Below are 24,334 nucleotides of genomic sequence, written 5' to 3'. Positions count from 1 at the left end.
GAAAAATCAGCAGTGTCCCTGATAGACAGATAAAAGCTGACTGAGGAGAAGAGATGGATAAATGTTCAAAGGGAAAAGGCTATCTCAATTAACAGGAACTTCACAACAAAGGGAAATGAGTTAGAAATCTCCAGTGAAGGTGAAGCTATTATGACAAATACTACAAAGTCTCCTGCAACAACAGTGGAGCCAGCAATACCACTACTTGGCCTATGCCTCAAAGAGATCAAAGACAAAGGAAAGGGATTCATATGTACAAAAATATTTATAGGAAGTCTTTTTGTAGTGCAAAGAACTTGAAATTAAAATACAGCCCCTGTCAATTCGGGGGAAAAAACACGTATCTATCACATGTCTAAATATATAACAATATATTACTATAATGGAATACTATTTGATGAAAGGATCAAAGGGAAAGAAGAGAAACCTGGGAAGACTTACGTGAACTGATGCAGAGTGAAGTGAGTAGAATGAGAAGGATAATTTATACAAGAACAAGAACATTGTAAAGACAATGCTGAAGATAACTTTGAAAGACTGAAGGGTTCTGATCAACTTAATGACCAACCATAATTCCAAAGGACCAATGATGAAGCCCGCTACCAATATCCTAACAGAGAAGTGACAGACTTAGGGTACAAAAGAGAGACAAATATTTTTTAAGCATTGACAACATATTTTGCTTAACTATTCATATTTGTTATGAAGGTTTTGTTTTTCTTTTTTTCCTTCTAAATGGAGGAGGAAGGTGGAAGAGAGAGAAAATAGATTTTTGTTCATGAAAAAGGATGTTTTTAGTCAACAATGGAACAATTCCATAAACCTCCAGAATGGTTCAGAGAGCAGAGAACTAAATGGGAAAAAAAAATTTAAATGGACAGAAGTTAGAATTCATAAGAAAGAAATCAATAAGCCTTCTATAATAGGGGTCTGGTACATGTTGAGACCACCTGAGATAGTGTGTCTCCATGTGAAGGTTGCTAAGATGATTCTTCTGGAAGAATCATGATGACATGTAAGTAAAGTATCTTGGAGAGAAAAAGCATGAGTGAACATTCTGTAAGTGGCATCAGCTAATACAGAGAATGAAAAGTCATTCAAAAGGGCCTGTCAACTTTAGCCTACTGATTTTTGTCCCAGAACTCTTGGGAGAGCTTGGTAAAAGGAGGGAAGGAAGTCTAAAACCCTGTGTACATGAAAGGTCTAGAGGGCTCCTTGGCACACTATCATTTCAGAGTTAAGATGTAGCCATGGTAATATCTATGCCCCAAGGGAAGAAGGGTAGAGCTTCCCTTAGTAGCTAGTAGTTTCAGAGTCAAGGCTTTACAGCAAGCCCAGCATCAATGCCCTGAGAGCAAGGGGTGACATTTGGAAGTAACCTTTGAAACCCCAACCCAGTAATGAGCAGCTATGTCATATCGATGTGAACTTAGTGGAACTGATGCTATGTAGGAACTAAACTAAATTTTGAGCCAAGTCCCCCAGAGATGAAGGTGGTATAGGGAAGAGTATACCCCAAAAGGTGCTGAAAGGGGAGGGAATATATGCTTGTTCTTGTTATATCTTTGAAGTAAATATTCCTTTGTAAAAACTACTCAGTGTTAAGTGGTTAAATAGAACTGAAGAATTTCCATTGCCCATCTTTGCCTCTGTTAAGCATTTCCTACATTCATGGGAACAGATTCTATAGTATCCTAGCAATGGAAGCAAGTTTAAAAGGGGGTAGGAACAAGAGTTAAATGAAAACAACTTCTCTTGAAAAGGGTCATTACAAATGAGTATCATAGAAACAGAACAATGGATGAAATGGTAAGTAAAGACAGGATTAAGTTTAAGGAAGGGTAAAATCAGAGACAGACCAAGATAGAGACAGAAAGACAAGGAAGAGAAACAGAGACAGAAGTTTGAGGGAAGAGACTGGGATCCAACTAGTTTAAGGAAAACAAATCAAAGACACTAACTTAAAGGGGGGAAAATGCATACACAAACACACACACACACACATATTTACAATAAATCAAAAATCCCCAACTAAATAATAAAGTAGGAATTCTGAAAATTAAAGAAGAGATTAATAAAACAGAAAGCAAAAAGACCAAGTTAGTCTTTTGGGGGAAAAAAACCTAATAAAATAGAGTTGATTAACTTGATTTTTTTAAAAGGCAAGAAAATCAAATTGTCCATATCAAAAATTAAAAAGGAGAACACACAACTGAAGAGGAAATAAAGAAAAAAGGCACACAACCCAACTATCAGACAGCTATTACAGCACAAACCTAAAAATCACACCAGAATATATGGCAATTTAAAAAAATCCCACGTAAAACTAGAGTGAGTGACTTTTTCTACACCACAACTACACCTAAAAGAAGTCCACACGTAATATGAGCACCCCAGAAAAGCTAGTGCCAACACAGGTACACAAGATGGCAGCTCCCAGTGCAACCAAGACAGTCGCGCAAGGCTCTCTATCCTGAGGCAGGAAGAGCAGAAAACTCCCTGAGAAAGCCCCAGAGTGGTGAGAACCCAACAGCAGGAGACTTTGGAAGCAACCAGGAATGGCAATAACTAGTCCAAGTTAGAACTCAGACTAGAACACCCCAGGCCCAAGGGCTTTGGGGTTAATGGCACTCCGCTCTAACATGTCTGGCCTTGTCACAATGCCCCAATTAAGGAACTAAGTAGGGCTGGAGAAATAAACAAACACAAGAGTATAAGACCACTAAAAAAATTTATATCCAAAATCCAACCTAGAATGAGAAAGTAACTCCACAACAGTTGCAAGTAGAGACTGAAAGGGGAAAAAATAGATTTCCAATAACTACATGAATACCCACAAGAAATGAAGAGATAAAAATGAAATAAATTCTCTATAGAAAAGAACTGGAAGGAGAATAAAAACCTTAGGACAGAAAGTAGTTAACCTTACCCAAGTGATGGCCTCCCTGAAAACTAAAATAAGACAAAACAGAAATGAAGGATTCCATGAGATGGTAAGAAATATTAGTATAAAAAAGACTGAAAAAATAGAAACAAATGTAAAGCATCTGTTGCCAAAAGCAAATGACCAGGAAAACAGGCCAAGTAGAAATAATTTAACAATCATCAAACTACCTGAAAACTGAGATAAAAAACCTTCTGGATACTCTATTTCCAGAAATCATAAATGAAAACTGCCCAAATCTATTAGAACTAGAGGCTGGTAGGGAAGGGGAAGAATGTTGCCAAGATGGCAGATTAAAGGCGGCAAGCCAACTGAACTCTCCCAATATTCCCTTCCAAACAGTTTTAAAATAACACATCAAATTAAATTTTGGAATAGCAGAGTCAAGAAAAGGTCAGGGTGAGACACCTTTCTAGCCTAAGAAAACTTAGGAGGTTAGCAGGAGAGATCTGTGACAATGGGGTAGAGGCCTGCATGGAGTGTATACATGAGGTGGCATTAACAGTACAGCAGCAGCAGCAGCTTTGAGAATGCTTAGCCCAGGGACATTCTGGGTCACAGTTCCAGGGCAGAGAGGAGTGCTTGTGGTCAGTTATAAGATTTCAGGGGCCCTGGTCACAGTTTCAGAACAGAAAGGAGTGCTAACACTTATAGCTGGAGAGTAATCAAGGGCTTTTCCTGGGTAAAGACCAGAGTGTAGACAAGGAAAATAATGACCACACCTCTCCCCAGATCAGAGCACCTTGGAACACCAAAAACTTGCAGACCTCTCAAACCAGCTTTGAAAACAGCAGCATGAAAAAGTCTAAAGCTTAGGACACTGCTTCTCCACACCCAGGCGAACAGACTCCACCTTTAACATAATGTTCAACGTCAAGAAATTTACTGGAAAATTAGTAAACAGAAAAAAAAATAACTTGACCATAAAAAGTTACTATGGTGGCAGGGAAGACCAAGACACAAACACAGAAGAATACAACAACATGAAAACAGCTACAACCAAAGCCTCAAAGAAAAATTTTAATCAGACCCAAGCCCAATAAGAATTCTTGGAAGAGTTAAAGAAATAAGAGTTATAGAGGAAAAATTGGGAAAAGAAATGAGAGTGATGCAAGAAAATTATGGAATGAGAATTAACAGCTTGGTAAAAGAGGCACAAAAAAATACTAAAGAAAATAACACCTTAAAAAAAAAAGAATTGGCCTAATGGTAAAAGAGGCACACACTGAAGAAAAGAACTTCTTAAAAATCAGAATTAGCTAAATGGAAAAAGAAATACAAAAACTCACCGAAGAAAATAATTCCTTAAAAATTAGAATTGGGCAAGTAGAAGCTAATAACTCCATGCAGCATCAAGAAACAATAAAACAAAGTCAAAAGAATGAAAAAATAGAAGAAAATGTGAAATATCTCATTGGAAAAACAACTGACCTGGAAAATAGATCAATAGAGACAATCTAAGAATCATTGAACTACCTGAAAGCCATGATCAAAAAAAGGTTCTAGATATATTTCTAAAAATTATAAAGGAAAACTGCCCTGATATATTAGGTCCAGAGGGTAAAACAGAAATCAAAAGAATTTCCTGATCGTCTCCTGAAAGAGACCCGCAAATGAAAACTCCCAGTAATATTTTAGCCAAATTCCAGAACTCCCAGGTCAAGGAGAAAATATTACAAACAGGCAGAAAGAAACAATTCAAATATCATAGAGCCACAGTTAGGATCACAGAAGATTTAGCAGCTTCCATGTTAAAGAAGAGGAAAGCTTGGAATATAATATTCCAGAAGGCAAAGGAGCTAGGATTACAACTAAGAATAATCTGTCCAGCAAAACTAAGCATAATCCTTCAGGGGGAAAAACGGATATTTAATGAAATAAGAGGACTTTCAAGCATTCCTGACAAAAAAAAATAGAGCTAAATAGAAAATTTGACATTTCAAACAGAAAACTCATGAAAAGCATAAAAAAGTAAACATGAAAGAGTAATCATAAGGGACTCAATAAAGTTAAACTGTTTACATTCCTATATGGAAAGGTAATACATGTAACTCCCAAGAAATTTATCCTCATTAGGGCATTTAGGAGTCTTTGTAGATAACAGGCATGAGTACGAGTCAATTATGTTGAGATGACCTCAAAAAAAAAAATGAAAGAATGAGAAAGAGGGATGCACTGGGAGAAGAGGAAAGGAAGAGGTAGAATAGGGAAAATTTTCTCACATAAAAGAGGCATGCAAGGAATAGCTTTTACAGTGGAAGGATAAAGGGGGTGAGTGGAGGGCAATGCTTGAATCTCTTATTGTAATTAGTTCAAAGAGAAAAGAATACATGTATACACTCCTCTGGGTATGGCAATCTGGTTCAATAGAGAAATAGGAGAAAAAGGGGATGAGACATGGGGAGAAGGCAAGATGAAAGAGAGGGGAGAGGAAGGCAAGAGAGAGAGAGAGAGAAGGAGGAGGAGGAAGAGAAGGATAAACATAAGAAAATATGATCAAGGTAAATGTACAGTTAGTAATCATAAATATGACTGTGAGTGGGATGAGCTTACCCATAAAATGGAAGGAGATAGCCAAACGGATAAGAAACCAAGAAAATCTAACAATATGTTTTATACAAGAGACACACTTGAAATAGAAAAAGCTACACAGAGTTTAAAAAAATGTGGGGGGGGGCGGGGCTGGAGCATAATCTATTATGCTTCAGCAGAGGTAAAAAAAAAAGTCAGGGGTAGTAACCATGATCTCAGACAAAGCAAAACAAAAATAGACCTAATTAAAAGAAATAATCAAGGGAAACTACATTTTGCTAAAAGGTACAATGAAGTAATATCAAAAATTTTTACAGTAAGTTTCTCTGATAAAGGCCTCATTTCTCAAATATATACTGAGTATAGAACTGAGTCAAATTTATAAAAAATAAAATAAAAGGAGCCGTTTCCCAACTGGTAAATGGTCAAAAGACATGAACAAAGCTATCTATAGTCATGTGAAAAATAAATGCTCAAAACCAGTATTGATTAGAGAAATGCAAATTAAAACAATTTTGAGGGACCACCTCATACCTATCAGAAATGACAAATACTAGAGGGGTTGAGGAAAAATAGGTATACTAATAAACCATTGGTGGAGTTATGACCTAGTCCAATCATTCTAGAGAACAATTTGGAACTATGCCCAAAGGACTATGCAGACCCTTTGAGCCAGCAATACCATTACTAAGTCTATATCCCAAAGAGATCAAAGAAAAAGAAAAACAACCTATATGTACAAAAATATTTATAGCAGCTTTTTTTGTAGTGGTAAAGAACTGGAAATTGAGAGGATGTTCATCAACTGGGGAAGGGCAAAATGAAAATAAAAAGAAACCACCAATCACTTCCTGAAACCCCCAAAATGAAGAATGTCTTAGCCAAAATCCAGAGCTTCCAGGTCAAAGAAAAAATACAGCAAATATCCAGGGAAAAAAAATGAGTTCAAGTATCAAAGAACTACAGTCAGGTTTGCATACAATATAGCAGCTTCTAAATAAATGAAAGGAGGTCTTAGAATACATATTCCAAAAGATACAGGTTTACAATCAAGAGTAACATCCCACAAAGCTAAGCATAGCCCTACAGGGACCTTTAATGGAAAAAAAGCACCTTTAAAACATTCATGATAAAAAGATCAGAACTAAGTAAGAGCTGTGAAATGCAAACACAAGAGTACAGGGAAACCCAGAGAGTTAAACATATTTGGGCAATTGAAAGGGGATATATGATGATGAAAAACGAATATTCTAATAGAAGTGTCTTTTCAAAATCTCAATGTCATCAAAAGGCATTAAGGGAGTTAGTTAACAGAAAAGCAGACCTAGTGGTGGAAACATTCTGTTCTGAAAGTTTTAAGAGGGAAAAGAAAAGATAGGTAAAAGGAGGAAGAAGAAAATGGCTTCTACTATTTCTCATCATTGAGGCATGTGAGGGGAGTATGCAAACAGAGAAAGGGGTGAGGAAAATGAGCATCAGATGAACCTCATTCTTGTCTGAACCATACAAAATAGGGTTGAACACTGAACATCACATTCTTACATGTTCACATGTACACACTCACAGTTTGGTATAAAAACTACATCAAATTCAACAGGGCAAAAAAAAAACAGGGATGGAAGGGGAGATTAAGAAAGGAAAATATGAGAGAGGGAATTATGTTGGTTTCCTAGGCTACCCTTTCTCCCCTCAGGAATCTAGGTGTAAACCCTGAGAGGGTGGGAGGTGGCTTTCCAGGATCTAGCTCATGAGCTCCCACTACTACATTTATCCTAATATTAATTAATATCAATTAGCTAGCAAAATTTAATTAGCTTTTAGAAATAAGTATTTATTAAGATGGAATTAATACAAAACAAATTTAAAAACTAAATTAAAACAACTCTAAGGTACTACCTCACATCTATTAGATTGGCTAATGTGGCATAAAAGGAAAATGACAAATGTTGGAGGGGATGTGGGAAAATTGGGATGTTAATGCACTTTTGGTGGAGTTGTGAAATGATCCAACCATTCTGGTTAAACCAAGGCACACTCTCCTACAAGTACATACAGAGCCCAGGAGATCACCAGCTCAAGCTTAGATTACATGTGGCAAAGGGTGAAAAACAAAGCTCTTAGAAGTCCCTTTGCTGGAAGTCCTTTCCTCCCCTTCATAGGGCCTTCAGAAAATTCCCCTTAGGCATGGTTTAGCTTTCTGCTGGGTCCCTTGTAAAATCCCAAAGCCACCTTTACTCAGCGTGGCTAGAGTTTCCTCACCTCTCAATGCAGACACTACTATCAGCTGTTCTAGAGATGCTGCTAGGATCTGATGGAAGGTCCAAAACCCTATAGAACTTTTGAAGTTTGTTGTCTTCCTCGGTTCAAGGAGATAAGCTCTTCTCCTCTCCCTCAGTGACTCCCTTTCAGGGGACTGATTTGAAAGCTCAAGTTCCAAAATGAGCCTTCTACACAAGTTTTTAAAATTAGCCTTTTATACAAGTCCCATAGAGTGTGATTAAATCTCTTTAGTCAATCTCACTATGTGTCCTATGTAGCACTTTAACTCCATTTTATCTAATGCATTTTATGCCTTCTAAATTCATCAAGCACCTCTACCACCTAGCTTATTAGCCTGTGGCTGACCGATTGATTCAATAGTGGTGTCCAGGCCTTGTTCACACTTAGTTCATATTTCTGATTGACTAACTGAATCAAGACTAATTGAATCTGGGCCCTTGGTAATTGTCGAGGTAGGAATGTGGAACAACCCTTGCTACAAAAATAAGAAAAGAAAAAAGAGAAGGTTATATGTGCAGTCACGCAAAATATTTTTTAAAATACATATTAGCCGAGGTCCTGGGGGCGGAGCCAAGATGGCGGCTGGTAAGCAGGGACTAGAGTGAGCTTCGTACGGAGTCCCTCCAAAAACCTATAAAAAAAATGGCTCTGAACCAATTCTAGAACGGCAGAACCCACAGAACAGCAGAGGGAAGCAGGGCTCCAGCCCAGGACAGCCTGGATGGTCTCTGGGTGAGATCTATTCCACACGGAGCTGGGAGCTGGGAGCTGGGAGCTGGGTGCTGGGAACGGAGTGGAGCAGAGCCCAGCCTGAGCGGCGTGGAAAAACCAAACTTGGAGTCGGGCGGATGGGGCCCCTAGCACCCTGAATATGTGAGCTGCGGAAGTTACCAGACCCCTCGACCCACAAACACCAAAGACTGCGGAGAAGGTTAGTGGGAAAAGCTGCGGGAGTGGAAGGAGTTCCCGGTTTGGCTTCCAGCCCCGGGGGCAGCGGAGGTGGGGCAGCTACAGTTGCTGCTGCTTCTGGCCCCAGGCTCACCTGGTGGGAGGAATTAAGTGGCGGATCAGAGCAGGAGTGCAAAAGCCTGCTGAAGATCTAAGCCCAGCCCGGGCTGGGGGTTCTTGGGGAAGGAGTAGTGCGGGTCTGACAGAGCTGGCACCTCCCCCCCAGATGTGGAACATAGAACTCGTTAGTCTACAAGCAGTCATACCCCACTGAAAAACTCAAGGGTCAAGTTAGTTGGTTGGGAATATGGCCAGGCAGCAAAAATGCGCCCAGATTCAGTCTCAGACTTTGGATTCTTTCTTTGGTGACAAAGAAGACCAAAGCATACAGCCTAAAGAAGACAACAACGTCATAGAGCCTACAACAAAAGCCTCCAAGAAAAACATGAACTGGCCCCAGGCCATAGAAGAACTCAAAAAGGATTTGGAAAAGCAAGTTAGAGAAGCAGAGGAAAAATTGGGAAGAGAAATGAGAAGGATGCGAGAAAACCATGAAAAACAAGTCAATGACTTGCTAAAGGAGATCCCAAAAAAATACTGAAAAATACACTGAAGAAAACAACACCTTAAAAAACAGACTAACTCAAATGGCAAAAGAGCTCCAAAAAGCCAATGAGGAGAAGAATGCCTTGAAAGGCAGAATTAGCCAAATGGAAAAGGAGGTCCAAAAGACCACTGAAGAAAATACTACTTTAAAAATTAGATTGGAGCAAGTGGAAGCTAGTGACTTTATGAGAAATCAGGATATTATAAAACAGAACCAAAGGAATGAAAAAATGGAAGACAATGTGAAATATCTCCTTGGAAAAACCACTGACCTGGAAAATAGATCCAGGAGAGATAATTTAAAAATTATTGGACTACCTGAAAGCCATGATCAAAAAAAGAGCCTAGATACCATCTTTCAAGAAACTATCAAGGAGAACTGCCCTGATATTCTAGAGCCACAGGGCAAAATAGAAATTGAAAGAATCCATCGATCGCCTCCTCAAATAGATCCCAAAAAGAAATCTCCTAGGAATATTGTCGCCAAATTCCAGAGCTCCCAGATCAAGGAGAAAATACTGCAAGCAGCCAGAAAGAAACAATTTGAGTATTGTGGAAACCCAATCAGAATAACCCAAGATCTGGCAGCTTCTACATTAAGAGATCGAAGGGCTTGGAATGCGATATTCCGGAGGTCAATGGAGCTAGGATTAAAACCTAGAATCACCTATCCAGCAAAACTGAGTATCATGTTCCAAGGCAAAATATGGATTTTCAATAAAATAGAGGACTTTCAAGCTTTCTCAGTGAAAAGACCAGAACTGAATAGAAAATTTGACTTTCAAACACAAGAATCAAGAGAAGCATGAAAAGGTAATCAAGAAACGGAAATTGCAAGGGACTTACTAAAGTTGAACTGTTTTGTTTACATTCCTACATGGAAAGATGATGTGTATGATTCATGAGACCTCAGTATTAGGGTAGTTGAAGGGAATATGCATATATATATATATGTATATGTATATATGTATATATGTTTATGTATATATAAGTGAATGTGTATGTATGTATATATCTATGTGTATATGTATGTATGTGTATGTATGTGTATATATATATGTGTGTGTGTTTATATATATATATGTAAAAGAGAGAGAGCAGATACAGGGTGAGTTGAAGATGAAGGGAAGATATCTAAAAGAAATAAAATGAAATTAAGGGATGAGAGAGCAACATACTGAGAGAGGGAGATAGGGAGAGATAGAATGGGGTGGATTATCTCGCATAAAGGTGGCAAGAGGAAGCAGTTCTGTGGGAGGAGGGGAGAGGGCAGGTGAGGGGGGAATGAGTGAACCTTGCTCTCATCAGATTTGTCCTGAGGGGGAATACCATACATACTCAGTTGGGTATCTTACCTCACAGGAAAGAAGAGGGAGGAAGATAAAAATAAATAAATAAACAAACAAACAAACAAATAAATAAATAAATAGATAAATAAAAGGGGGGGGATGATGGAGGGGAGGGCAGATGGGGGTGGAGGTAATCAAAACAAACACTTTGGAAAGGGGACAGAGTCAAGGGAGAAAATTCAATAAAGCGGGATGGGTTGGGAAGGAGCAAAATGTAGTTAGCCTTTCACAACATGAGTATTGTGGAAGGGTTATACATAATGATACATGTGTGGCCTAGGTTGAATTGCTCGACTTCTTAGGGAGGGTGGGTGGGAAGGGAAGAGGGGAGAGAATTTGGAACTCAAAGTTTTAAAATCAGATGTTCAAAAAAAAAAAGTTTTTGCATGCAACTAAAAAATAAGATACACAGGCAATGGGGCGTAGAAATTTATCTTGCCCTACAAGAAAGGAAGGGAAAAGGGGATGAGAGGGGAGGGGAGTCATAGAGGGGAGGGCTGACTGCGGAACAGGGCAACCAGAATATATGCCATCTTGGAGTGGGGGGAGGGTAGAAATGGGGAGAAAATTTGTAATTCAAACTGTTGTGAAAATCAATGCTGAAAACCAAATATGTTAAATAAATAAATTTAAATTTAAAAAAATACATATTAGCCATGTTGCAAAAGAGAACAGAGACCAGAAAAACCTCAAAAATGAGAAAAATAAAGTAAAAAAAAAGTATGATTCAATCTGCATTCATACTCAGTCAGTTCTTTCTCTGGAGGTAGACAGTGTTTTTTATCATAAGTCCTTCAGAATTGTCTTGTATCATTGTATTGTTGGCAACAGCTAAGGCATTCACAATTGCTGTTACTGTGCACAATGATCTCCTGGCTCTGCTCATTTCATTTTGCATCAGTTCATATAAGCCTTCCCAGGCTTTTTCTGAAACCATCCTGTTTGTCATTTCTTATAGCACAATAGTATTCCATCACAAACATATACCACAACTTGTTTGGCCAAACCCCAATTGATGGGCATCCCTTCAGTTTCCAATTCCTTTTCACCACAAAAAAGTTGCTATTAATATATTTGTATATATAGGAACTTTTCCTATTGCTCTGATCTCTTTCGGATACAGACCTAGGGATGGTATTGCTGGATCAAAGGGTAGGCACAGTTTTATAGCCCTTTGGGCATAGTTCCAAATTGTTTTCCAGAATGTTTGGATCAGTTCACAACTCCACCAAGAGTGCATTAGTGTCCCAATTTTCCCACATCCCCTCCAACATTTTTGCCTTTGCCTTTTATGTCATATTAGTCAATCTCATAGGTGTAAGGTGGTACCTCAGAGTTTTTTAAATTTGCATTTTTCTAATCAATGGTGCCAGGTAGCACAGTGGATAGATGCTGGGCCTGAAATTAGGAAGACTTACCTTCATGAGTTCAGATCTGGCCCCAGACACTTACTAGCTGTGTGACCCTGGGCAAGTCACTTTACTCTGCCATTTGTAAAATCAGCTGAGGAAGGAAATGGCAAACCACTCTAGTATCTTTACATTGGGGTCACAAAGAGTCAGACATGATTGAAAATGACTGAACAACAAAAAAACAATAGTGATTTAGAGCATTTTTCTATATTATTATAGATAGCTTTGGTTTCTTCTTCTGAAAACCACCTGTTTGACCATTTATCATTTGGAGAATAACTCCTATTCTTATATATTTGACTCAGTATATTTGAGAAATGAGGCCTTTACCAGAGAAACTTGCTATAAAATTTTTTCCCTAGTTTCCTGCTTCCCTTCTAACATTAGCTGCATTGGTTTTGTTAGTGCAAAACCTTTCTAATTTAATATAATCACATTTATCCATTTTATATCCTATAATGATATCTATCTCTTGTTTGGTCATAAAGTCTTCCTTTATCCATAGATCTGACAGCTAAAGTATTCCATGCCCGCCTAATTTGCTTATGATATCACCCTTTATTTCTAAATCATGTACTCATTTTGATCTTATCTTGATATACAGCACAAGATGTTGGTCTATATCTAGTTTCTGCCAAATTGCTTTCCAGTTTTTCCAGAAATTTTTATCAAATAGTGAATTCTTTCCTTCAAAGCTTGGATCTTTGTATTTGTTATATACTACATTATTATGGTCATTTAATACTATGAATTGTGTACCTAATCTATTCTGCTTGCTCAATATTTTAAAAATAACAATTCTACTTAAATTAATTTAAAAATTTTGTAACATACCAGTCAAATTACCATGGTAATACTTTATTGAAGTAGACAAGATAATAACTTCAGAGGAACAAGAGGTCTAGAATCTTAAGGCAGATAACAAAAAAAGTATAAATGAATGTGGTGAAGCATCACCAAAGCTTAAAGTATCAGTAGTCATCAGAATAACTTGGTATTCATCAAAAAATAGAAGAGCATATCAGTGGAACAGCTTATGTAAGCAAAAAAAACAGAAGCAACTGAAGCAAAACAGCAGTCCAGCTTTAACAAATCCAAGAACATAAATTCTTGGAAGCCAGGCTCTTTTTTTGACCAGAAATGCTGGGAAAACTGGAAAGGAGTTTGGTAGAAATTAGATTGAGACCAACACAGACTTAGATCTAGAGCTGGGGAGGGACAGTATAGGTCATCTAGTCCAATCATTTAATTTTATAGATAAGTAAACCACGTTCTGGAAAGTTTAGGTAACTTGACTGCCTTATACCATAAACCAGGCTAAGTTCAAAGTGGATACCATGCTGTAATTCATAAAAGGTGACATCACAAAAAAAAAATAGAAGAGAACAGCTACATCTATGGGCAGTGCAAGAATCCACAACCAATCATGGGACAAAGGAGATCATAAAAACAAAATAGAAAATTTCAGTTACATAAATTTTTAAAAGCTTTTGTAGAAGTAAAATCAATGAGGACAGAATATGTAGAGAAATTGTAGGATAGGAAAAAAATCTGTATCAAATATTACTGATGAAAGTGTAGAATCATTTTATATGACTGTTTATAACGGGTATAATAGTTCTTGCTTTCTCACTGCATAGGGGAGGCACAGAGATAGGAACAAGCAGTCAAAGTTTAGGTCAAAATATAGCACAAAAATGGCTTTTGAAAGGAGAATTATAAACTATAAACAACTATTTGAAAATATGGCCCCCAATCACTAAGAGCAATGCAAATTTTAAAATTTTTCAGGTTCTACTTCGCAATACAAATTGATAAAGATGGCAGGGAAAATCCAAACCCAGGGATAGTTGATGGTAGAAAGACTGTGGTAAGACAGGCATTGTTCCTACAGGTGTGAATTAGTTCAACGATTTTGGATATCAATTTGGAATTATGCAAGCAAATTAACTAAGAGGTGAGAAGCATTCTTCACCATTTGTCTCTTGGTATTGTTACTTGTCACCTCATTGATCAAAGTTATTAAGCCTTCAAAGTTATCTTTTACAACACTGTAGCCAATTCATAAATTGTTCTGCTGGTCCTATTCATATCACTCTGTATCAGTTCATACAAGACTTCTCAGGTTTCTCCAAATCAATAATTTCTTGCATCACAATAATATTCCATTATATACATAAACCATAATTTATTCAGTCATTTCCCAGTTAGTGAGCACTCATTTTGTTTCCAGTTTTTTGCTATGACAAAAAGTGCTGTTATAAGTATTTTTGCATATAAGGGGTCCTTTCCCTCGATCTTTCATTACTTTGGGGTATAAGCCTAGTAGTCATATCACTGCATCAAAGGGTATGCACAGTTTAGTAACTTTAGGCTACTGTTTTCCAGAATGGTTATATAATTTGGAAGGTCTTTTTCCAGAAGTGACTGTGTTGTAAAGACAAAAGAAAATAGAGACAGTGTAGGAGACAGTACAGGATCTGAGGTCAGACGGTCTAGACTCAAACCCAATTTCTGCTTCTTGCTAGCTATGTGACCTTGAGCAAGCCCCTCTTCCTCTCTGGGTCTCAGTTTACCCTGTGAGAAATGGGACGTTACCACTCTATGAGAAGTGATGCATAAGTGCTCATTTCACTCCCAACTCAACTCACTCTCCACCTCCTCATCAGCTGCACTCAAGTAACCTTTCCTGACATCCCCCAATTTCCTTCTCCCTTTTATGTGTTGTCTTCCACATTAGAAGGTTAGCTCCTTGAAGATAGGGACTGCCTTTTTTGCATGTTATTTGTATTTCCTCCTCCCCCTTAGCACTATGTCTGACACATAAAAGCACTTAATAAGCACTCTATCTGATGAAGAGAGAGAAGGATAAGGACAGTTTAAATGAAATAAGCAGAACCAGGAAAACCATATCCACAATAATTGCAGTATGTAAATGGAAACAACAACAACAAAACCATTGAAAATAAATTCTGGAAGATGGTGGCTGGAATGCAGGGACTTGCTTAAGCTCTCCCCCAAATCCCTCCAAACACCTGTAAAAAAATGGCTCTGAACAAATTCTAGAGCTGTGGAAGTCAAGGAATAACTGAGGGAAACAGGTCTCCAGCCCAGGAGGGCCTGGATGGTCACTGGGAAGGGTCTATCACACAGTGCTGGGAGCAGAGGGCAGCCCAGCATGGGCCGCTCTGGGACAGACCAGACCTGGAATCAGCCAGCTGGAACAGGCCTTGGGGCCATCAAACAGTGAGCTGTGGCAGTTACCAGACTTCTCAACCCACAAACACCAAAGAGCAGGTTAGGGGGAAACTGTGGGATTGAGTTCAGAGCGGTCCGGCCCGCCAGTTCTGGGGGTGGAGGAGGTGGTGCAGCGGTGGCAGTAGCAGCAGCAGGAAGCTCCTGAGGCTGCTTCCAGAGCTCTAGCGGCAGCTGCTTCCTGAGTCCCTGGCTCACATGGTGGGAGGAATATAGCAGCGGATCATAGCGGGAGTGCAAGGAGCACTTTGTGGGCACAAAGGCAGATTCTCTTGCTGTGCCCTGCTTGAATCTGTATTGCGATCCTGGTTGGTGGTTCTTGGGGAAGAAGGAGCGCTGCTGGGATAGAGCCTGGGGTGACGGTGGAGTAGAAGTAGCTCTGAAAACAGTAGTGCTTAGACCCTAAAACTTGGGACAAAGTACTCTCTACTCTACAAGCAGTCATATCCTGACAAAAAGCTCAAGGGTCAAGTAGTTGGTTGGGAACGTGAACAGGCAGAGAAAATGAACTCAGACTCAAACTCAAACTCTAGATTCCTTTTTTGGTGACAAAGGAAGATCAAAACATAAAGCCAGAAGAAGTCAACAAAGTCAAAGAGCCTACATCAAAAGCCTCCAAGAAAAATATGAATTGGGCTCAGGCCATGGAAGAGCTCAAAAAGGATTTGGAAAAGCAAGTTAGAGAAGTAGAGGAAAAATTGGGAAGAGAAATGAGAGTGATGCAAGAAAACCATGAAAAACAAGTCCAGGACTTGCTAAAGGAGACCCAAAAAAATACTGAAGAAAACAACACCTTAAAGAATAGACTAACCCAAATGGCAAAAGAGCTCCAAAAAGCCAATGAGGAGAAGAATGCCTTGAAAGGCAGAATTAGCCAAATGGAAAAGGAGGTCTAAAAGACCACTGAAGAAAATACTACCTTAAAAATTAGATTGGAGCAAGTGGAAGCTAGTGACTTGATGAGAAACCAAGATATTATCAAACAGAACCAAAGGAATAAAAAAATGGAAGACAATGTGAAATATCTCATTGGAAAAACCACTGCCCTAGAGAATAGATCCAGGAGAGACAACTTAAAAATTATTGGACTACCTGAAAGCCATGATCCAAAAAAGAGCCTAGATATCATCTTTCAAGAAATTATCAAGGAAAACTGCCCTGATATTCTAGAACCAGAGGGTAAAATAGAAATTGAAAGAATTCATTGATCATCTCTTGAAAAAGATCCCAAAAAGGAAACTCCTAGGAATACTGTCGCCAAATTCCAGAGTTTCCAGGTCAAGGAGAAAATACTGCAAGCAGCCAGAAAGAAACAATTTGAATGTTGTAGGAACACAATCAGGATAACACAAGATCTAGAAGCTTCTACATTAAGGGGTCGAAGGGCTTGGAATATGATATTCCAGAGGTGAAAGGAGCTAGGATTAAAACCAAGAATCACCTACCCAGCAAAACTGAGTATCATGTTCCAAGGCAAAATATGGACTTTCAATAAAATGGAGGACTTTCAAGCTTTCTCAGTGAAAAGAGCACGGCTGAATAGAAAACTTGACTTTCAAATACAAGAATCAACAGAAGCATGAAAAGGTAAATCAAGAAAGAGAATTTATAAGGGACTTACTAAAGTTGAACTGTTTTGTTTACATTCCTACATGGAAAGATGATGAGTGATTCATGAGACCTTCTCAGTATTAGGGTAGTTGAAGGGAATATGCATATATATATATGCATATATATGTTTATGTATATATATAAGTGAATGTGTATGTATGCATGTATCTATGTGTATATGTATGTATGTGTATGTATGTGTATATATATATATATGTAAAAGAAAGAGAGCAGACACAGGGTGAGTTGAGGATGAAGGGAAGATAGCTAAAAGAAATAAAATGAAATTAAGGGATGAGAGAGTAACTTACTGAGAGAGGGAGATAGGGAGAGATAGAATGGGGTGGATTATCTCCCATAAAGGTGGCAAGAGGAAGCAGTTCTAGGAGAGGAGGGGAGTGGGCAGGTGAGGGGGGAATGAGTGAACCTTGCTCTCATCAGATTTGGCCTGAGGGGGAATACCATACATACTCAGTTGGGTATCTTACCCCACAGGAAAGAAGAGGGAGGAAGATAAAAAAAAAATAAAAGGCAGGGGGATGATGGAGTGGAGGGCAGATGGGGGTGGAGATAATCAAAACAAACACTTTGGAAAGGGGACAGGGTCAAGGAAGAAAATTCAATAAAGCGGGATGGGTTGGGAAGGAGCAAAATGTAGTTAGCCTTCACACATGAATATTGTGGAAGGGTTATACATAATAATACATGTGTGGCCTAGGTTGAATTGCTCAACTTCTTAGGGAGGGTGGGTGGAAGGGAAGAGGGAAGGGAATTTGGAACTCAAAGTTTTAAAATCAGATGTTCAAAAACAAAAAAAACTTTTTGTATGCAACTAAAAAATAAGATACACAGGCAATGGGGCATAGAAATTTATCTTGCCCTACAAGAAAGGAAGGGAAAAGGGGATGAGAGGGGAGGGGGGTGATAGAGGGGAGGGCTGACTGGGGAACAGGGCAACCAGAATATACGCCATCTTGGAGTGGGGGGGGAGGGCAGAAATGGGGAGAAAATTTGTAATTCAAACTGTTGTGAAAATCAATGCTGAAAACCAAATATGTTAAATAAATAAATTGCATTTAAAAAAAAAAAGGGGGACAGGATAGGATGGAAGGAAATACAGTTAGCCTTTCACAGCATGAGCACTGTGAAAGTGTTTTACATAATGATTCATGTGTGATCTATGTTGAATTGCTTGCCTTCCTAGGGAGGGTGGGTGGGAAGGAAAGAGGGGAGAGAATTTGGAATTCAAAAGTTTTAAAAACAGATGCTTAAAAATTTTTTTTTAAAAAGTTGTTTTTTGCATGCAGCTTGGGAACAAGATGTATAGGGAATGGGGCATAGAAATCTACCCTGCCCTACAAGAAAGTAAGGGAAAGGGGGATGGGGGAGGGAGTGGGGTGAAAGAGGGGAGGGCTGACTGGGGAATGAGGCAATCAGAATATATGCCATCTTGGAATGGGGGGGGAGGGTAGAAATAGGGAGAAAATTTGTAACTCAAAATCTTGTGGAAATCAATGGGAAAACTATTAAATAAAAAATAAATAGAAAAAAAAGGAAAATAAATTCTGTGAAATTAAAGTGACCAAAATTGGCCCAAAGGAGACATAGGATAATGTTCCTCTTTTCTTTCTTTCCAGAGTTACGAGGGATTACACGTGTGGAACAATGTATGTGATATTGGACTGTGTCAACATTAGTTTTGCTAACTGTTTTATCATCTTGTTCTTTGTTTTAAGGGATTTCTCCCTGGGAGCGGTATTAGGGATGTATTAGGAAATTGAGGTGATATACAAACAAAGAATAACAAACACAGAAGAAGAGCTCATCTCATCCAAGCCCCTCATCTGAAGGAGGAGGAAACAGGCCTAGAAAGGGGCTTGTCGTGTGATGGCTGCAGTGGAGATGTGTGCTCCCTTTTTATGCCTCTGGTCCAAAGAATAGGAATGTGGATGGGACTAGAATCATTAAACTGAGGAAATTTCAAAGGTATGAGGTTGTGGAGGGGAATGGAGTGAAGAACAAGAGCAGGTGCCTTGGGAGTTGGGGGGAGGGGAATGGAGTGAAGAACAAGAGCAGGTACCTTGGGAGTTGGGGGGAGGGGAGGAGGCCGGCTCTTGGACAATATATAGTAAGGAGCCACCTTTATTCACTTTTCTATAACTTCATGCTACTTTCACACAATTAGTCACAAAGGCTGAGGCAGAAACCCAAGGGCTACCAGAGAATATGTTAAGTCAAATATCCTATGCCCACCAGTGACTACCAACAGCCAATTTGCTAGAGAAAATAGCTTCTAGTGCACTAAAGCCAATTGCCTGAACCTACTTTCAGAGAAGGTTCCTTTTGTATCCTGGCAGGAGATCACAGGCCTTCCCTGAAGCATTAGCTATGATTACCCTTATCACTGCTGTAGCTGGAATGGCTAAAAATGCTATTAATGGTCATAAAATTATATACTCCTTTCTTAAGTCCCGGCACAGCATTTAACTTCATAACCTCATGCTGGCAGTGAATCTCCACAGGTCGACTTTCTGTTGCATCAAGGACCACTTCATTTCATTAGTTCTAAATTCACTGCCCTTTAATTTCACTGAGCAGCCCTCTGACTCTTTTATTACGGGACAGTGGAAGAGAGGGAATAGCCAGAGTTCTCATTATGCCCTCCATAATTCTGATTATGCTAAACAGGCTCCTTTCTCTATTCTGATTTAATTTAAATGCTCTCAGTCTATGGTTTTTGTCGTATGATAAACCCCAATCTTTGTTATCACCACCCGCCTGACAGCTTCACCTTACTAGGTGAGGACAAAGATGCAAAACCTGGAGAAGCAATTGAATTCCATAGACAGTGATGGATATCATGCCTACTGTGTGCATGCCCTTGGGTTGCGTGAAAGGGCATATTCATTGACAAACTTCCCAGATATTTTCAGTCATGTAGTGGCCTATCCCTGAAAGGAGTTGTCACTTTGGGAGGATGCAGAAAAACCTTTTGACAGTGGTAAGGACTAGCAGGGTGTTTGTCAGTTAAAAGAGGAGATAGCTTTTGATTAACTGATACCTCCAGGTAGCATCAGAGACTTCTACTGAGGGGAGCTGACTCTACACACACACACACACACACACACACACACACACACACACACAGAGCCTCCAGCATCCTGACAACTAGAATATTGTGGCAGCTAGAGTAAGGGGACTCCGCAAGGTGACCTTGCCTATGGGTCCTGGCTGATTTTTCTGCTCTATGTTTCCTCTCCTGAGCAGATGACCAAGTATGAATCTTAAAATGGGCACAGCCAAACTTGCTTGCAACCTTGTGAATTTGAGAGGCTAATTGAATAAAGCTGGCAGGAAGCAATGGAAGTTACTTCGTTGGAGGAGATGACCACTGAGAAGAGGACGAGACCAAGATCCTGGTCTGGCTCGTGAGAGTATAGGGACACTTTGAGAGACAGTGCAGAGCTGAGGTGAAATGTAAAATACCTAATTGGTCTTGCCAAAGGCTTTATGTTCTAATGATATTTGAATATCAGACTCCTAGCGGATTTTAACAATAGCTATTAGTTACTGAGTTGTATTTGAAGTCATTCTGTTCATGAGTACTATGAGTCTTTCATATTTAGTATTACTTTTGTATATAGAAATTAAAATACCTGTTCCATACCTGATTTATATTGTACATTAGTGCCTTTTTACTCCCTATTTGAAGAGATCTGGGTACGAGTCATAGATGTAACCTTCAAATAACTATTGCTGGAACCCTGGGGTGGGGATTTAATAAGCCAGAGTGTGAAAAAACAGACCTACCTCCCCTTTCATTAGAGGCCAAATTTGATCAGACTACATGCCTAGGTCCAGAATAAGTGGTCTAGTACCTCAATCCTTTGGGTCCAACAGTGGTTTCTTTAACATTGTGAGACATAATCAATGCATTAGTTGTTTTTGCTTAACTATTTTGCTTTGTTTCTAGGGAGCGTTTAGTTCAAGGGTATTGGTGGTAAAGTATATCTAGAAATGACAGTGATATAAGAACAAAAGATGTAACTTAGCCTCATTTCCTTTTTAAGAAATGCAAATAAAGTTAGGTATGAAAGGGACAGTCCTTATAACAAAGGGAAACAAGGAAAGCTTCTGAATGAGATGGTCTTTAAGTTAGGTTTTAAAGGCTAGGTAAAAACCTAATAGTTGAAGAGAAGAAAGAGGATGTCTCAGGCACAGGGACAGTATACAATAAACACAGGCATAGGAAAGAGGGAGGTGAAGAGTCTTTTGAGGTTTGCACAAGGTCACTACAATGATAGGCATCCTTCCACCTGCTAACTGCAACAATCACACAAAATAGAATTTTTGTCCCTGTCACCTTCCTTGGTGACTCAAGCCCACACTAATCTCTCCCTTCCTTCTCCAACTCCTGGTGCACTTGTGTCTGCACTAACCAATGATCACTTTTATTTTGTTTTTTTTTATTTTGTTGTTCCTTAATTGCTCCCATAGTACTATTTAGCATTTTATTATATGCTGTCTTATTCTCTAATTGTTTTATTTGTGTGTATCTTTTCTCTCCAACTAGATTATATGCTCTTTATAGATAGGGACTAGATCTTCTCCAATCTCTCTGCCTCCTTCCACCCCCGCCAATTCCTAACACAGGGTTTAATTCAACAAACATTTAATTTAAGCACCTATAGATACATAGGGTCCACAATAGCTGTCATCAAGAAATATAATACACTAAAAGGGATATAAGATGTCCATCAATAAGGGCATGAGTCCTGGGTGGGGTGAGTAACCTGTTGCCTTGAGGCCACATGTGACCTTCTAGGTCCTTGGGTGTGGCCTTTTGACAGAGTCCAAGTTTTAACAGAACAAATCCTTTTATTGAGAGGATTTGTTCTGTACAGTTTAGATTCAATCAAAGAGCCACACTTGAGGACCTAGAGGGCCACATGTGGCCTCCAGATCGCAGGTTCCCCACCCCTGGTAGGACCTTAAAAAATGGAGGCACTTAATAAATGTTTGTTGAATTTCAAGAGCCAGTCAAAATGCTCTAAGAAAGTTCAGAGAGGAGGAGCAGGCCACTTTTAGGGGGAAATATGAGGGAAGTCTTTATGGAGGAGGTGACCCCTGAGATAGATCTTGAAGCAAACAGAAGGATTTCAATGGTTAGAAATAAGAAGGGAGAATGTGTTCCAGGCAGGGAAAACATCTATTTTCTTTTTTTTCTAGAAAGAATTTTATTGTAGGTGGAGCAGGCTAGTTGTATGTAGTTTAGAGAATTGCATTTTTGTTGGCAACATTCAAAGCGCCATAGTCTAGGGCAAGTTGGACACAGGCCTTCTTCTCTCCATCAGGCCAGATCAGTGTGTGGCCTTAGCCATGTTAATGTCATACAATTTCTTTACTGCCTGATTGATCTGATGTTTGGCTGTGTTGGCTTTCACACATCTACAATACCAGAGTGGTCTTGTCTTTAATCTTCTTCATAGCAAACTCAGTGGTCGAGGAAAAGCCAATGACGGCGGAGTGATACTCAAGCTTGTTTCTGCTAGGGATTCTTTCCCAAGGGTATCTGGTCTGTCTTCAAAGCCTAATGGCCTTGGATTACAAGAAGGTACAGAATGTTGTGATCATCTTTCAGTGGCTTTGTATAACCTTCAACACTGCCTTCTTGGCCTTCTACTTGGCTTCTGTCATAGATACAGGGGGTGCTTCTTTCTCCACCTTCAGTGCCATAAAGGATAAATGACTTGCCCATGTCTATGCAGCAAGTGAGTTTCAGAGCTGGGAAGTGAACCACATCTTCTTGACTCTAAGTAGAGCAGATGATCTGCCAAGTTAGGCTACTTTTAACCCATTTTGCGCCTCCCCTAGCACTTACCACAGTTCTCTGCACACAATGGCTGCTTAATAAATGTTAGATGAATGAATGTTACAACCATATCTCAACTATAAAATAACCCCAAGGAAAAAGGACAGAGATGTTCCAGTGAATTATATTGTATATATAACTATATATATATATACACATATTATATATAGTGAGTTATAGTATGTTATGTTATTCTAGCTGAGCCAAAAAGCTATGGAAGGCACCAGGGCAATGAGCTGAACAGACTAAAGACAAAGAGGAATGCTCCTGTTCTAGAAGCCACTGGGGCTGGTGACAGTTGGATCATCATGGCCAAGACCAGGAAAAACTCTTCACAAAACCTTACCTTTTCTGCAAGACAGCAACAAACTCTGAGAGCCGGTCCCTTTCCACCTCAGCAGACTGTAAAAGGGTTTTGAACTCCATTATCTGCCCCTGACTCCTTTTCAGCTCTGTAGAGTCCATCTCCAAAGGCCTACAAAAAGCATGAAGATCACAGAATCTTGGGGCTGGGAAATGCTTGCAGTCACTTAAGGAGAGACTGAGCTGTTTTAAGGTCACCCTAACAAAACCTCAGAACCACAGACAGAGATGGAAATGAGTGACTCCAGCCTCTTCAGTGTGCAGGCACTAGATTGGAGTCACAGATTCCAGAGGGACATCTGAGGCCAACTAGTCAATTTGTGCTCTCCGCAGATTGGTGACCAATGGTCTCTGTCCGAAGACCTCAGTGATGATTGACTTACTCGATCCCAAGGCAAATGGCTCTAAGGCAACAAAACCTGCCTCTCAGGTGCTTCTAGTTAATCTTTCTTCATTTGTCAAACATGCTGGTTTTGCTTATTTATTACCTTTACCATCTTGTGCAAGGCATTTCTCCTTCATAGGACTCAGTTTGGCTTTGGCTTTTCCTCACATCAATCATTAGATTGCATTGGAGCCGAAAGGAAGCGTTGTTCAACACCTTCATTGTTTTTTAGTATGAGACTGAGATCTGGAAAAGGGCCATTACTTGCCTAAAGTCATAACACAACATAGAAGAAGAACCAGGGCTAGAACCCAGATGACCTGAGTCTTAGCACAGCATTCTTGTTCTGTGCCATGTTACCTACTCATCTTGAAAACGAGGGGATTAGACAAGATGACCTGAAAAGTCCCATTTAGCTCTTCGACTTGTGATGCTATTTGACAGATGAGGCACCTGAGGGCCAGGGTAATTTGTCTAAGGTCACATAGCAAACCAGTGTCAGAGCCAGAACTAAAATTTACCACATCCTGTGGTAGACCTCACCAGACTACATAAAGAAGATGTCTTTGTGAGGATCTCTCTGAGCCAGACTTGAACTATCCTCAAGCCTTGGAGCTCCAGCTCCAGCTGAGCCCAGGCATGAAGCCAATCAGGAAAAAGGGCACCAAGGCCCATATTTTGGTGCTTGAATGGGTCCACTATTTCATCCGAGTGGGTACTTCCTCACCTCACGGAAATCCCATTCTTCCATGCCTTCCTATCCTGTACAATCCCTGT

The 24,334-nt window shown here is 39.5% G+C and overlaps 1 protein-coding gene across 1 annotated transcript in view; it reads right to left on the bottom strand.

The window, feature by feature from the left end:
• The window catches only part of CCDC13 (coiled-coil domain containing 13), a 103,846-nt gene that overhangs the window by 23,347 nt on the left and 56,165 nt on the right, over positions 1–24,334 (bottom strand). The window contains 1 exon segment of the mRNA XM_036739621.1: positions 23,156–23,274. Coding sequence (XP_036595516.1) covers positions 23,156–23,274 — 119 coding nt within the window.

Source organism: Trichosurus vulpecula, chromosome 9 (assembly GCF_011100635.1).
Source record: "Trichosurus vulpecula isolate mTriVul1 chromosome 9, mTriVul1.pri, whole genome shotgun sequence".
Taxonomy (NCBI): domain Eukaryota; kingdom Metazoa; phylum Chordata; class Mammalia; order Diprotodontia; family Phalangeridae; genus Trichosurus; species Trichosurus vulpecula.
The sequence above is the reverse complement of the archived record's forward strand: the minus strand, read 5'-3'. Positions and strand labels throughout refer to the sequence as shown.